Raw genomic sequence first — 16,540 nt, 5'->3', positions numbered from 1 at the left:
AATTTTTACTAGAAATTATATTTACAAGAGAATAGTTTTCTTTCGTATCCATTCTTATCAGGTCCCAAGAGTGGGAGTGAAGTGGTTTATGTTCTCTGACAGGTTTATGTGCTTAAGCTGTGGGCATTGCTCAGCTACCTCCAAACACATACCCCAGGAGCAGGGACCAGAGCAGGGCTCACAGCCTCCTTAGCATGTCCTCTAAAGCTCCAAATACCTAATGGTGATGGGAAGGGACTCTCACAGCTTCTCAGATCATTCTGTGCACTTTTCTAGCACTTTCTGGAAACTTACCACAACACCAACAGTCAGGCCCTAGTGGAACAAAGTACCTTCATTCAAAACCTGCTATGTGTCCCAGAACAAAAAATTTCACAATTTGTATGGAAACACAAAAGACCCCGAATAGCCAAATCAATCTTGAGAAAGAAAAACTGAGCTGGAGGAGTCAGGCTCCTGGACTTCAGACTATACTACAAAGCTACAGTAATCAAGACAGTATGGTACTGGCACAAAAACAGAAATATAAATCAATGGAACAGGATAGAAAGCCCAGAGGTAAACTCACGCACATATGGTCACCTTATTTTTGATAAAGGAGGCAAGAATATACAATGGAGAACAGACAGCTTCTTCAATAAGTGGTGCTGGGAAAACTGGACAGCTACATGTAAAAGAATGAAATTAGAACACTCCCTGAAACCATACACAAAAATAAACTCAAAATGGATTAAAGACCTAAATGTAAGGCCAGACACTATAAAACTCTTAGAGGAAAACATAGGCAGAACACTCCATGACATAAATCACACAAGATCGTTTTTGACCCACCTCCTAGAGAAATGGAAATAAAAATAAGCAAATGGGACCTAATGAAACTTAAAAGCTTTTGCACAGCAAAGGAAACCATGAACAAGACAAAAAGACAACCCTCAGAATGGGAGAAAATATTTGCAAATGAAGCAACTGACAAAGGATTAATCTCCAGAATACACAAGCAGCTCCTGCAGCTCAATATCAAAAAAACAACACAATCCAAAAATGGGCAGAAGACCTAAATAGACATTTCTCCAGAAAAGATATACAGATTGCCAACAAACACATGAAAAGATGCTCAACGTCACTAATCATTAGAGAACTGCAAATCAAAACTACAATGAGGTATCACCTCACACCGGTCAGAATGGCCATCATCAAAAAATCTAGAAACAATAAATGCTGGAGAGGGTGTGGAGAAAAGGGAACCCTCTTGCACTGTTGGTGGGAATGTAAATTGACACAGCCACTGTGGGGAACAGTATGGAGGTTCCTTAAAAAACTAAAAATAGGGGCTTCCCTGGTGGTGCAGTGGTTGAGAATCTGCCTGCTAATGCAGGGGACGCGGGTTCGAGCCTTGGTCTGGGAAGATCCCACATGCCGCGGAGCAGCTAGGCCTGTGAGCCACAACTACTGAGCCTGCACGTCTGGAGCCTGTGCTCCGCAACAAGAGAGGCCGTGACAGTGAGAGGCCCGCGCACGACGATGAAGAGTGGCCCCCGCTTGCCACAACTAGGGAAAGCCCTCACACAGAAACAAGGACCCAACACAGCCAAAAATAAATTAATTAATTAATTAATTTTAAAAAAAAAAATCTAAAAATAGAACTACCATATGACCCAGCAATCCCACTACTGAGCATATACCCTAAGAAAGCCATAATTCAAAAAGAGTCATGTACCACAATGTTCATTGCAGCTCTATTTACAATAGCCAGGACATGGAAGCAACCTAAGTGTCCATCGACAGATGAATGGATAAAGATGTGGCACATATATACAATGGAATATTACTCAGCCATAAAAAGAAACGAAATTGAGTTGTTTGTAGTGAGGTGGATGGACCTAGAGTCTGTCATACAGAGTGAAGTAAGTCAGAAAGAGAAAAACAAATACCATATGCTAACACATATATATGGAATCTAAAAAAAAAAAAAATAGTTATGAAGAACCTAGGGGCAGGTCGGGAATAAAGACGCAGACTTACTAGAGAATGGACTTGAGGATATGGGGAGGGGGAGGGGTAAGCTGGGAAAAAGTGAGAGAGTGGCATGGACATATAAACACTACCAAATGTAAAATCGTTAGCTAGTAGAAAGCAGCCACATAGCACAGGGAGATCAGCTCAGTGTTTTGTGACCACCTAGAGGGGTGGGATGGGGGGGTGGCAGGGAGATGCAAGAGGGAGGAGATATGGGGATATATGTATATGTATAGCTGATTCACTTTGTTATAAAGCAGAAACTAGCGCGTCATTGTAAAGCAATTATACTCCAATAAAGATGTTAAAAAAAAAAAACTTGCTGTGTGCCCTAAACAGGGCATTTTCTAAGGTGGCTAAAGGAACCATGGATTTCAGGATATGCAGCCCTTAATTCCCTTTCCATATCTGCCCCTAAAGTTTTCAACAAAATTAGGCCTCCTGTAGAAAGTGACAGCCACAGAAAAAAATGAAGATAATAAGCAACTGGATGATGCACCCAAGTAGGATGGGGGATGGAGTGTTTTTGCCTTTAGTGTAGAAATACCTTATTTAATTATTAAAGTCCTGCTTTATTATACAGTTCAGTATTTTTCTATCTACAGTTTGCAGCTCATTGGTGAACCTTGAAATCATTTTCATGGTTCAGAACCAGGCTGTTTTAAAAATGCAATAGACCAGTGTGCAATGCAGTTCAAAGGGGAAGTATCATTTAATGAAACTTCTCAGTTACACCTGTCTATGTACTGAGCTATATTGTAAAGTGCATTTCTTACTATGCATCATAATCAAAAATTTGAAAAATCACTGAACTATATAGCTTGCTTTATGGTAGAGGAGGGTTTTTTTTAGAGCCATCATTGTTTTTAATCTATTTATTTTTACTATATTCACCTGGCATTGCCTTAGCTAGATGAGGTCATAGCGAGTAGCCTTTTCAGAAATTTCACTGCCCTTTTCACTATAAATTCCTTGAACTCATATAGCATGCTTAAGCCATATGCATTATATATACACATATAATATTAAATTCCTATAGATCATGTGTCATACTAATAAACCAATTTAATTGACACTCTGAACTATTCCTGGGTATTATACACCCAATTCCCTACATCCAGTCACTTGCTGGGAGCACCTCACAGCTTTCAAGTTACAATGGCACCATCTTCTGGTGAAATATTTTCTTTGTTGGGCCGATATTAAAGAGCTACCAAAAATGTCCTGATTTTTCAAGCAAAAATTGCAACTGACATCATATATACATGGATATTCTTTAGAGCTTTTTACTTCATTCAGGAGTTTCACTCCGTTCTCAATCTGAGAAAGGTCTTTCTATTCCTCAGCAGTGAGAGGAGCTAGTCTGTCCTTCCTGACTTTCCGTTACACTAAGCTGGTTTCAAGTTTCAGCTCCTCCTTGAATTCCAGCCTGCTGAGACTTCCCTCTAGAATCATCCAAAATGGAGCCTCTCACAGCCTACCCTTTGAGATGTTCAGGGCCCAAAGCAAAGGTATTTGCAGTTTTGCTGTCTATGGTTCTATGTACAGTAATGTTATTTCTTCTACAATTAAAGTTCCTAAAACCTAAAATCAACAGCTTTTATACATTTGAAGTGAAAGATGCAAATGGAAGAACGGTTTCTCTGGAAAAGTTTAAAGGCAAAGTAAGTTGCATCTTCTGACTTTTATTTCTGTTGTTTGTCCGTGTTCTCTGCTTATTCTCTTAAGAGTCCATTTTTCACTGTTAAATGGTCATATAATTTAGTCTTCAAAGTAATGTTATTAGTATATCACTTTAGCCGTCAGAGCTCTCAGTTTATATACTTCTGATTGATAACTGATTATGTTAACTTTGCTTTAAGTGCTGGATTAATACTTTAAGTTGCTTAGGAAATTCTTAGAGTTAGTAATGTGAATATGGAGTATTCCACATAATGTGAATATGAAAGTATTAATTCCATAATCTAACAACATTGAAAAGCACTCTATCAATAATCATATTTTATCTTTTATTTAAAAAAAAAACTTTGAGTACATAGGGCTTTTTCAATGGTCGTGATTTTTCAGAGTTTTAACTCATGCATCCGCGTTATGATTTTCAGCAGAATTGGGTATATCTAAAAATATGAGATAACCATCTATCAAAGGTTGTATTCCTCCAAAATGGTTTAGGATTTTAACTACTTGCAAATTTTTTTTTAATCTTTTATTTGCTTCACTTTCCGTTTGGATTTTTTTCTTTTTCCGGGAGGTTGCACTAGTTGTAAACGTGGCTAGTGACTGCCAATTCACAGACAGAAATTACTTAGCACTGCAGGAACTGCACAAAGAGTTTGGACCATTCCACTTCAGCGTCTTGGCTTTTCCATGCAATCAGTTTGGAGAATCGGAGCCCCGCCCAAGCAAGGAAGTAGTATCTTTTGCAAGAAATAACTTCGGAGTAACATTCCCCATCTTCCACAAGATTAAGATTCTAGGACCTGAAGCAGAACCTGCATTTAGATTTCTTGTTGGTAAATATCTACCTTGCCTCACCAATTTAATGTTTTTAATTGCTTTTCATTTTTAAAACAAATATACCAGGACAATACATTCATTTGAAATGTTTTAGTGGGAAAGTTTTATAAAACTATCAGAGAGCTAGATTCTCATCCTTTGTGACTTTCTAGAAGTTATGCTTCCCTGAAATCAATGTTTTAACTTCTTGGATGGCAAAATAAATCTACTCGAATGTATTTTATTTTTATGATCATTTTCCTGAAGAATTTACTTTAAGTGTGGTCATGGCTATTTTCACAAAATATTTCAATTCTCATTTAACTAGCATGTGGGCAAATATCCCTCCCCAATATTAAAGCTATACATCCCACATCAATATTGCTGAGCATTATTAGTTGAACTTATCTTTGTGGTTAATTTTATGTTGCCTTACTTATCTAAGACATTATCCTCAAGGGTGAATAATATCTGTTTGCCAGGTGGTTTTTGGTAAAATTCAAAGCAATATATCTTGATTTTTCTTGGAGGAGGGTAATGTTAGGCTATCTCTGTAATTAAGCTAGCTACAGAAACCTATTTAAAGATTTTCCAGCGTAAACGTGCTGCAGTATAGTGACTAAAAGCTAAACTTTGGCCCCAGTCTGTGTTGAAACCCCTGCTCTTTTACTTTTGCTGGGTGGCTTCAGGCACATAATTTCCCTGTGCCTGTTTCCTCGTAAAAATGACGTTATCTACCCCCTAAGATTGCCTGGAGGATTACGTGTGTTAATAATAAAAGTAAAGTACTTATTCACATACAGCTTACACTGTGGCAGACACTATTCTAAAGGACATTCAGCTAATGTCCTCTCATCTAACTTTTATAGATGACAGCCTCAGTCATTTTCACTGTGGGTAATTTGAGTTTTGCTAAAACCATGACCTCAGCCAGGAAATCAAGCTTCCAATGAAACAAACCAGCTAATGATGTTCTATAATATTTCATTTAAGTATGAAATCAGAATCATCCAAAAACATTATATTCAGTTTCTAGGGAAAGTCAATATAATGCCTAACACCACGAATAGCAACTAGAGTAAGGTCTTCATTCCTTTTATTTCCAGGGTGCACAGGGGAAAAAAAGCCAGAGCATGTGCCCTGTAATCGTCTCTCAATTAGAGCAGCCAAATACTTGGGCACAATAGCTCCTAGGTTCTTCCCCTTTGTCACTAAAAAAGCTTCTGAAACTCCACTCAAAACTCAAAAAGGTAACAGTGATTTAAAGTTTCACTAAAGTTAGATGAAGCTCCAGAGACAAAGATTATGAGTTGACGGCCAAATGAAAATTAGATCTTTGAAAACTGGCCAAAATGGACAGTACCTGATCATGCACTCACAAACAAGATGGCTCTGTACAGGTGTACAGGTTGTTCACTAAACAGGAGTAAGGAGGCAAACAGGGGCTGAAACACAGGTGAGTGCAAGGTATGTGCCGAGGGACTGTCCCCACCTGGAAGGGTATCTTTTTCTAATTCACACGAAGACGTTACACTGACTAGAGAGAGCCCTGCCCTGATGGGCATTATCTTTAAAAACACATTTTCCATCATAGAAAATCGCTATTTTTCAAAGCGACTTTAAGAAGGCGTTAGTTAATAATATGATGTTCATACCAAGTCACTGATGTTTGAGCTAATCAGCAACACTATTAATAATGAAATAACCAGTGTAAATGCTTGGCACAGTACACAAAATAAAACACGTATAAGTATATATTAGGCTACTTTCCATTCGTTATTTTTAACCTATGCTCCCACATTTGTTCTTTCTCCAGCATAAAGCAAAGTATCCCTCAATTTTAAAAACTCTAGGCAGTGTGTGCCTTCTACCTACCTCATCAGCAACGTTTTTGAAAGGATAGTTAACATTTGTTTTCTCCACTTCCCTGTCTCTGCTCCCTTCTTAGATCACTGTGTTTGGCCTCTCACTCCATAACTCTCCTGAGCCTGGTGGGTCTCGCTGCCTGTGACTTCTACTCTGGCCCCTTCTCTTCCTCCCTTGCAGGTTCCTCTTTTCCTCCACCCTTAACTCTACTGATCCTCAGGATTCTGCCACATCCACATGGGCTCTCCTTACTCTGTCCCCTTTCCCTGGGTGAGCTCTTGCTCTTAAGTTCCGAAGCCTCCTCTGATTGGGTGTCCCACATAACCTGAATCTCCTTGTGTACAAAAATGAATTTGTCATCTTCCTCCTAAAATCTGTTTGCTTTGCCATGTCCCCTATTTTAACAGCAGGAGCTCTGCAAATAGGAAGGTCTAGATATCAATCCAGGCTCTACCACTCACTAGCATGTGACTGTGAGTCCAGGCCTCCATTTTTCTCATCTGCAAAATGGGGATAATAATAATATCCATTGTTTACAGGGTTGCTGTAAAGATTAAAGGAGAGGATTCATTTAAAGCATTAAGCATACATTACTAGGCACATAATAATTATATTTTTTCTCATGTTAGTCAATAATAATGCACACAAATCCTGTATGATATAAATAGAAAAAAACTTCTACATTTCTTACCTAAATTAAGATGTATCAAAGGATATCTACAATTATTTAGAATTCCTTACTATATAATATGCAACAATATTAAAAACATATATATATTTACTACAAAAAGTAATCCATACATTCCTATTACCAAAGACATTTAGAACATCACTTTATCTTAAAAAAAAATGTTAAGAAACTGAAAGTTTTCAGCTAGTGACAGGGTAAATTTTTTGTGGTGGAGATCAACAAATCTAAAATAAACTAATTTATTTCATTTCTTGATTCTAGGTCAGTAGAATCATCAGTGAAGTCACCAAGTATATAGAAATCTGGTTACACAAACTTTGAGTTGTTTTGTTTGGGTGTTTTGCTTTTTGTTTAGTTTGGTTTTTGAAATGATGACAGTCCTAGAACTTGATTCTAAAGTTGTAATTTATGCAGATACTGACAAAAATGAAAATCTTGACAAAGAATTTACTCATGAAAATATATTCTGTTATTTTAGATTCGTCAAAGAAGGAACCAAGATGGAATTTCTGGAAGTATCTGGTCAACCCTGAAGGTCAAGTGGTGAAATCTTGGAGGCCAGAGGAACCCATTGAAATCATCAGGCCTGAGATAGCAGCTCTGATTAGACAAATGATCATAAAAAAGAAAGAGGATCTATGAAAATGCCATTGAATCATTCTAAGGCAATAGTCAGAATACAGAAATGTCTCCGTGAGGGTTTGATCCCATTTTAAATACTCTGACAATTAAATGCAGCACTGAAGGATGACTTTCCTTTTATGTTATCTTGTCAGTGACTGGTAATGAATGTCCCCACGATAGAGCTGTTACCTAAAGCAAAAATGAAGAGTAGCCAAAGACTCTAAATGAAATATATTAAATACTTCATCTGACCACACTAAATAATTCAGAATACAGTCACCAATGTGCTTCAATATCCTATTCTCTGACTTGACATTTTCTAGTGTCGTTCTTGATGGAAATGCCAACACACTAGACCACTGTTTGAATTCAAGACACTGTGTGACATTTCCAGAGTAACTAATTATAAATGATTATTTTTATGTAATAAAAAGCAAAATAAACATTGAAATGTGAAATATAGATTCTAATCCTTATGTATTTTTATTTGTTTCAGGTACAGGACTTTGGGTTTTTGGGGTTTTTTTTTTAAGTACAGGTTCATGGTATGTTTTACTACACCTGGCCAAATAGTCACTTATAAATGACGTTATCACAATATTTGAAAAAGCCTTCATCTTTCTCAATATTTTTTTCTAGAAGCAGCTCAAATTCCGTAATTAGAATATTAACACTTGAGTCAGTCTGTATTTTTGAGTGAAAATCCCAAGTGTAAGGAAAAAGCCATGAGTATATGATCATTCAGCTTGATTCCCCTTCAGGTTAATTTTGATAAATTCCTTACAGGTTAATTCCTTACAGGTTTTGGTTAATTCTCTACAGGTTAATTCCTTAAAGGTTCCTTACAGGTTAATTTTGGTTGCTAATCTAGTCAGACTAGATTAGCCATTTGGAAAGAATTCAATGCTGCATCATTCTCATGGTTGTAATAAGAAGAATCAACTGCAAACAGTCAAAACTCTTAATGAAGAAAAGGGAGTGATTGCAACTACATGAGTCTTAGAAACATCAGCAATCACTGAGCCTTTTGATAGAGTCACAACATACCTTTTCTCCCAAAGTCCTGATCTTTACGTTTTGTCAGCCTTCTAATTATTGGCTAAAAAAGCAACCTGCCAAGTTGATGAAGGTTAATTATTGCCCCATGAAATATATATTCATTTCATAAAGGAATTAAACAGGAATACTGGAGCCAAAAAAAAATGTGAAAAAACAGTCATGTAGAATTTGGCTAAGAAGGAAGACCCAATCTAAATAACTGTGAATTGGCTCTCCAATTCTGACCTGATGAGTGAAAGTGAAGATTCTTTTTTTTATGGTGAAATCAGTAGTGCCACCTCAGTAAATAATTCTGCAAAAGTGTTTAAAGGTCTTAAAAAAATCAAATATATTTCCCGGAATACCTTCTACTTCAACATATATGTCCAACCCCCAGCTCTGAATGTATTTAGTAAGCTCTCTGATGGGGGTGGAGGTGTGGTTCCCCTCAGGTCAAGAGGATGTGCAGAGGCACCTCAAGAATAGCAGTCAATACGGTTAAAATAGTATGTTTTATATTATGTGACTTTTACCACAATAAAAAAGACATTAAAAAAAAAAAAAAAGAATGGTGGTCACTGTGTGAGCAAAGCCCGCTTCTACCTCTCACCAGCGGCAGGGCCTTGGGCCAAGCTCGACTACTTTTCAGTTTCCTCACCTATAAATTGCGGGTGGGGTCAAAGTGAACAAAAAGCCCCTTCCAAGTTCCCAAGGTCTTTCAAGTGATCAGGAATCAGTACTAACCTGGATTGTTGTTGAAGAAATGGAAGCCACCTCACTAGTCTATCTGCCTTTTGCAAGCTTGCCCCCGAAAGCCTGTTAGCAATTTGAATTCTGGGCCTCTAAGCAAAATTTTATTTAGGATAATCCCTCCAAGTGTTGCTTCTGGAACACTCTTGCTGTTTACCCCCGCTTACGGCTTCCATGAGTTCATATCAGTGCTCCGGGACGGCAGGGGTGTTTATGTGCTCACAATCGGGGTGTGAGCAGAAGTGTATCTGCCAGCACCACAGAGGTTACGTAGACACCCCACTGCCAGACAGAGGGCAATGCGCTGGGGGACGACCAGGACTGTCCCAGAGAACGCAGCTGGGATGTCCATCCTGCCCCAAATCACTAGTTCTCTCCAAAGCCATAAAAAGTGGGTTTTTCACTTATGTATCTCCAAACTTGGTTGCCTTATTCAACCTATAATCTCTACTAGGTTAGGCTTGATTCTCTCCTCTTGCCCCTCTGAGTATGCAGGGAAGGCAGGTAGGGATTTGAAAGTGTGTCATACAGGGTTCTGTAACAACCAGGCTATGTGTGAGGAAAGGGAGGAGAGCCATTTGCTGATGTGCTGCCACCCAGACCTCAAATGTCTCATATGAATACGGTCAGGCAAACACACAGAGAAAAAAAAAATGCATTTTTCTTCAACTGAGCACAAAACCTTCTCTATCTCAGCATCAAAAAGTCCGGGACATAAACTGCTACGAGCTGCCTGAACTGAGAAGTATAACAAAAATAGTAGGCATCCCATAAAAGAGTATTCAGCAGTTGTCCTCCTGACAAAGGAAAGGGACAAAATCAAATGCTTTTAACTGTGGTTAATAATTCATTGACGAAGTTTGCTTTGGTTTGTTTAATTTGGGAAGTGGGGAGGAGTACTTCCTACTAACTCCTGATCATCATCTTATGGCAGAGGTAAAAATACAGAGTGTTGCAGAGTGGAATAAATATGAATTTGCCTGAAATATTCCCTAAAAGTTGTACTTCATTTTTGAAATTGCGTACTAATTATAGCATACCTATAGTATGTATATATGTACATATACATAATTCTTAATAACTATAGTATATATAGCATATATACAGTGATGACTGGTAAATGTTTAACAACCAAATCTCTGGAGGAGGAGTCCCAATTTGCAGCATTTGCAATTTCTATGGTGTGAATGCTCCCACATGGTCAATTTTAATCTACTAATGGTTTGATAACTGGCTTGTAAAATTTCTGAAAATTTAACAATCAATTCTCACAGACCAGGATAAGCTGGCTCCAGCACAACAAAATTTTTAAAATCAGACTTATGGTAATAAGGATCTCCAGAGAGAAAAATCTAAAGCAAAAACATATCACATATACTCTTTATTTTTATTACAAATATATTATTTTGACAGGTTATATATAAATGTGGATGTATATGCAGTTATACTGAATTATGAAAAGCTGCTAACATTATAACTGTATAATCACAGTATAATCTAACAACGTAACTGGATTGCCTGCAGGTAATTTCAAGTAGGAAAACACTCCAGTAAAAAATAAGAAAAAAAAAAATATATATATATATATATATAGACAAAGTCTAAGAAGGAAAACAAAAACTATTTCTCTACATTTATTTTCTTTAAACATATTAACTGTTTCAAGACTGCCCGATATGAGCGGGAAGGTCTTGGGTGATCCCTGTACAAAATCATGTGTATTCCTGCGAACGTGTTCCTTTGAAAGAAAAATGTCATGTTTGGGTGCAGCTAATATGGGGACGCTCTTTATTTATCCCTCAGCTTGACTTCATCTTCCCCAGGGAATAATAAAATCCTAATAACTGTTACACCAAGAAACTAACACATCACACTTCTTCCCACTCTTCTTGTTCCCTCCTCCCTCTGAACGGTTAAGGCCACACCTTGCCGAGGGAAGCATTCTCTTTTGGGGGCAGAGGCTGGTGGGGGAGGGAGAGCCATTTTCCAGAGGGTGTGATGGGAAGCAATTACATCCCAAGCACCAATGAACAGCAGTGGCTGCCCCCAGAGAAGATACTTCCAACCAGCTTTGCCTCCCTCCTCCTCTTTTTTTCAACCCACTTCCGTCTTCTCTTCCTCTGACATCCCACGTGTGGATCCCTCTCTTTCCTTCTCACTCTTACGAAAACGTTTTCTTTTTGAATTTAAACATTCAATCGCCTCCTGACCCATTGATCTCCTTATTTATCTTTACTACACTCCATTCTTTCTCTCCTTTCTCATCATCTCAATAATAGGAACTGACCTATGTATTCTGTTTATTGAGTATAAATGTTGGCATTTTACGTCTTGGTCTTTAAAAAAATTTTTTTAAAGTAAAACACAAAGGACAAGCCTTCTAAATTTTAGTAGGTTTTATTTTTATCAACAGATCAGTGATTTTCTATAGAAAATAACATGTTGAAATTTAACCTTAAAAAAAACAAGACGAAAACAATATTTACATTAAAGGAATACTTAAACACAAAGATGTTGAAAATGGAATGATACTAGGCAACAACAAAAAAGAGGATGAGATTTGAAAGTAGCAAAATGCATAAGAATCAAATTATAGGTATCTCTTTAACCCATGGTTCTAGAAATGTTTACATTTGAATAAGGTAGGAATTTAATTTTACCCATAACTTATAAACCAATGCAGTAGAGAATGTGATACATTTCTCACTTCTCATTTAGGGTGTTAATAATTGACCAGACCACCAAAGTCAGTTCCATGAACTTGCTGCAAATGTTTATACAACCACAGTGTGTCTGGGACCCAGCACACACCTGACACGGCTCCATGAGTCAAAATGGCCTCCAAGGGAATGAGAAAATATTTTAAATTATATTGTGCGGTCAGTTCTCCCCCTTCACAAACTAAATATCATGCTCTCTTCCAAACACTGTATGAGTCTGTGATTTTACAGAAAATGAAGACTCAAGGCAAATCTTCCAAACAATTCAGCCCCATCCCCTAACCCCCAAAATCCCCAATTCTCTTGATATTCAAGTGAAAATGTTTTAGTTGACTGACTCATCGGGAAAGTTACCTCAATTCTCCCTTTAGCTGTACACACACATGGTAATTGAGACCTACTCTAATGTCAAATTAAGAAACTAATCATCCAGAAAGAATTCTAAAGACTTAGTTGAAAATTTGAGGAAACATTTTAGGTTTTCCATTCCAAATTGTCATTATATTCTAAATTTTATATTTAAAATAAATATATAATTTCACAAATACTTTAATACTGTCTACAAGTATTAGAGACTCCAGAATATTACCTGAAATTTTAAAAATAATTAATTGGAGTAGTTTCTTCATCATTATAAAGTTGTTTGTTGTATTATAACTGAAAAGTAGTAATAAGCATTATGGTAAAGAGTGACCCGGTTCATGGCAAAAAGTACACGTACACACAAACATACACACATATTACTTACAGATTTAATTATACTCTGATGTTCATTGTACATGCAATAAGATAGCAGTTGCATGTTAGCTGATGCCATTCACATATTCAACCAGCTAACAATACACTGCCAACCCATCACACACAGGTAACCAGTGTACTTCGTTAACAAGAAGAATTTATCCAGAAGCAAGTGGCAGGGTAGTTGTGGCTGCTGAATTGACCCAAAGCAGCCAGCTAACAACACACTGCCTACCTGATTCAGGTCACCGCTGCTTTTCATGGCCCATAAAGTCACTGAGGCTAAATTTGTAACATGAAACAGTGGCAGAACTTTCATCTTAATAGTCACATTAAAGAAAACTTACAGACAAAACCTGTTCCTCCAAAAATATTTTAAGAAATAAAACCAATATTTTCTTTAATCTATTCAAAAACTTAAAAAGAAAACTTTCAAAATACTTCCACTTAGCTTTTACAAATTAAACGCTCGGATACTGCTATACAAGTGAATTAACAAAGTTATACATAACTGTAGCTTTTCCCATTACTTCTATTGACTGACGAAAAGACCAGTTGTCTGTATCAGGTAGTCAAATATCTAGGAGTCACGGTGATACAAAAGGTAGGCAAGACAAATCTTCAGCTTTGTTTGGGAAAAATAAATATTAAAGTATTTAGGGAATTTTAGGAGTCAAATGTCATTTGTTTTCTCCGGCTACAAAGGCTATTAGTCTTTGCATTCTGAAAGTTATGTGTTCAATTTATTGTGTCACCAATTAAATACAGGAAAATTTAAAGAAGGTCTAGAAAAAAATCTATAAAACTGGTGATGGGTTTGAAACTAAAATCTATAAGTGAAGACTAAAGGAATGTGAACTATTTAGCCTAGAGAGAAGCAAGGTGAATCATGATAATGATTTACACTGATTACAAGAGAAGCTAAAGGCCTTTGGGTTCGGACTTTCAAGGTGAAAAAGTACTACAGGGGATCAAGTGTTAAGCTACTAACCTAAGGGCCGGTAGATTATGCCACTTCTCCTCTTGACCACAAGATAGCACCATTTCCGTTCCTTTGGGGGGGCAAGCTTATGAACGCAACAGAGGGGAGTGCAACTAGCAACTGTTAAAATGAAATTATAACAGCCAGCTAAAGATGCACTGCCTACCTGACACATCCAAGCTTCATCTTTTGCTGTAGAGGCAAAAACTAGAACGTAACATTCAGATTAAAATAATTACCATTATTTGTCAGTCAGAGATCTTCAGTTTCTTACAAAAATGTTTTAATATATAGACTGTAGTTAGTGATAGTGTGAGATTTTTTTAATTTTTCATATTTTCAGACCAATTCATACTTCCAGCAAATATCTTCAGCAAGAATTAGTTTGTTCGAGGTCAGATTCAAGACAGAGAACTGGAGTACGCACTGGACACTCACCTTGGGAGAATCTTGGCCTCTCTTCTGTTTCATGTCTTTGGCGAGCACCCGCATGGCCTCCTCCTTTGAAAATACAGACAACATATATGAATAGAAACTGTTTAGGGAAAGCATAATGTTAGGCGTGGAATGTTTCTAGATCCTTACTTAGTCAAACTACATTCACTTTTTTTTTTTTTTGGAAAGAAAACAGGCACCTCCAGAATATAACTAAATTACACAACTCAAAATTAAAATCAGGATTTAGAGTTTTGAACTACCTCTTGGTCCTAAACAGGTATTAGAAACGGTGCCTTCGACAAGAAGTCCCTTTAGGGAGTTGGGGCGAGGAAACAAAAGGGCGTTACTCACCCATAGGATCTCTTCTTCGGTCCGGACCCTCCTCCGGGCGGTGCGCTCAAGTTTCCACTCCATCTCTGGAGGAGTTTGCCCTACCTGGCTGGAGTGTAGCCTCTCCTCGAACGCTTTTGGGTTTGCCCCCCAGTTCAAAGCCAGTCTTGACGCTTAATCGTCAAACCTCTGGAGTCTTGTCCCGCAGGACGATCATACTTCACCCCTAACCTCCCATTTTCCCCCACTCCTCCCACCGCTCCCAGCGAGCTTTCCCCAGGGTACGGTTTAAAAAGCCGGAGGGGCGGCAGCCAGAGCGGGAATCCCCCTCTCCGGCTTCTCATTGGCCGGCGCTGCGGTGACGTCAGAGCCCGGGAGGGATTCCCCCTGCGCGCGCCTGGGTTCTCTCTCTCTCTCTCTCTCTCTCTCTCCCTCTCTCTCTCCCCGCCCCACCCCCCCACCCTCGGCCGGCGGCCGCGCCCCGCAGCCTCCAGCTCTTTGTCCGCGGAGGCGCGCGCAGGAGCGCCAAGCTTTGCCGCGAGCGGTGGCGGGCCTGAGCCGGGCCAGGAGCGGAGGGCTGGACAGCTGCAGGAGGCAAGGCGGTTGGCGGGCGAAGAAGCGGGTTCTGGGAATTCACGTTCTTTCCATTTTAGAAACAAAAATGTTCTGTAATAACGAACCCTGCTCCCTTTTCCTCGGCCCCCACTTCTCATTCTCCAGCCCCACCATCCTGCCTCTGCCTCTGAGGGATCGGAGTGGTGCATAACTCTCCGGCCTCCTCTCCTTTGACGCTAATCACTCTTTGCTTAAGCTACTGAGTCTAGGCGTGTTCCCTCAACGTATCATCAGCTCTTCCTCCATCTTCAAACGGACGAGAAAACGTGGCAAAATTTCTATGCTAATGAGAAAGGGGGGAATCATTAACATATTTATTCAAGAAATTCTTCTTTGCTCTAACCATTTGGCAGTGGTCAGGTTCTCTCACTTCAGCTTCTGAGCTTTCTCCCCTAACAATGGTTAGTCAAAGTTGGTGAAACGACCAGTGACGGGGAGGACCTGATAGGGAGTGAAGACCCAGCAAGAAAGCTGAGCAGACTGGGGGCTAAGTGATAAAGGAGAGGATGATATTGGGGGTTGAGGGAGGGGTTTGAGGGAAATGACAAGGAGCCAGATGGGCTGTGCACACCTGAGCTGCTAGGAGAGGAGAGCTGTGCTGTATGGCAGGAGGGGAAACTGTCTGGGAAACCTCTGACAGTCTGGCAGCCTGCTTTTCCCCCTTCATTACCTCCTCCCTCCTCTTCCCCCTCCGCCCCCCCCCCCCCCCCCGCAACTGACATTGGATTGCTTTCCCTCTAATGCAACATGTAGGTTTGTGCATTCGGGGAGGGGGGAAGGGTTAATAGATATCAAGTAATCAAAAGGGTCAGTGATTTTTAAAATCTAAACTCATTTCTCCTGCTTTTCTTCATACTGAAATAAAAATAGCATCAAGGCTAAGATCCAATCTTAGACCAGTTTTCCATTTACAGTGATAAAGGGTTAGAGGAAACGCTGCACAGGGTAACTTAATCTTCAAATGAGATTTATCAAAATGCTTGCTAGTCAAATAACCTTCGGATTAAAAGATCTCTAAGTTTCACCCACAAGAATTCCACTTTCCTTGCAGTGCATTCAAAGGATATTCATTCCAACTTCCAGTAAATACTTTCAGCAAACATTGAAGCTAAGTAAAGTGAAATATAGTTGGATAAGAGTCAGAAGTATTGTTGATTTAAAGGATTAGTTTTCAATACCAACTAAAAATAGCAATACATTGAAATAAAATTAAAAACTTTTAATCTTAGTTCTATT

General features: G+C 38.8%; 2 protein-coding genes across 5 annotated transcripts in view; one reads left to right on the top strand and one right to left on the bottom strand.

Moving 5' to 3' along the window:
• Positions 1-14,998, bottom strand: part of CDC20B (cell division cycle 20B) — a 61,713-nt gene extending 46,715 nt beyond the window's left edge. For both annotated transcript variants that reach the window (XM_082455904.1, XM_082455905.1), the window contains exons 1-2: positions 14,711-14,998; positions 14,360-14,422 (exon numbers count right to left, since the gene is read on the bottom strand). In XM_082455904.1, coding sequence (XP_082312030.1) covers positions 14,360-14,422; positions 14,711-14,773 — 126 coding nt within the window. In that variant the 5' untranslated portion in view covers positions 14,774-14,998. The remainder of the gene's footprint in view (positions 1-14,359; positions 14,423-14,710) is intronic.
• Positions 2,144-8,163, top strand: GPX8 (glutathione peroxidase 8 (putative)). 3 transcript variants are annotated; one of them, XM_082455951.1, is made up of 3 exons: positions 3,442-3,527; positions 4,268-4,529; positions 7,548-8,163. In XM_082455951.1, exons 1-3 carry the CDS (start codon positions 3,477-3,479, stop codon positions 7,709-7,711), a joined length of 477 nt encoding a protein of 158 aa, XP_082312077.1. In that variant the 5' UTR covers positions 3,442-3,476; the 3' UTR covers positions 7,712-8,163. The 3 variants fall into 3 exon arrangements, with proteins under 3 accessions (XP_082312078.1, XP_082312077.1, XP_082312076.1); XM_082455950.1 differs by having other exon boundaries at positions 3,446-3,680; XM_082455952.1 differs by lacking the exon at positions 4,268-4,529 and having other exon boundaries at positions 2,144-3,680.
• Positions 14,999-16,540: the final 1,542 nt, after the last annotated feature.

Source organism: Balaenoptera physalus (assembly GCF_965194825.1).
Source record: "Balaenoptera physalus genome assembly, chromosome: 3".
Taxonomy (NCBI): domain Eukaryota; kingdom Metazoa; phylum Chordata; class Mammalia; order Artiodactyla; family Balaenopteridae; genus Balaenoptera; species Balaenoptera physalus.
This window is presented reverse-complemented; position numbering and strand designations above follow the sequence as displayed.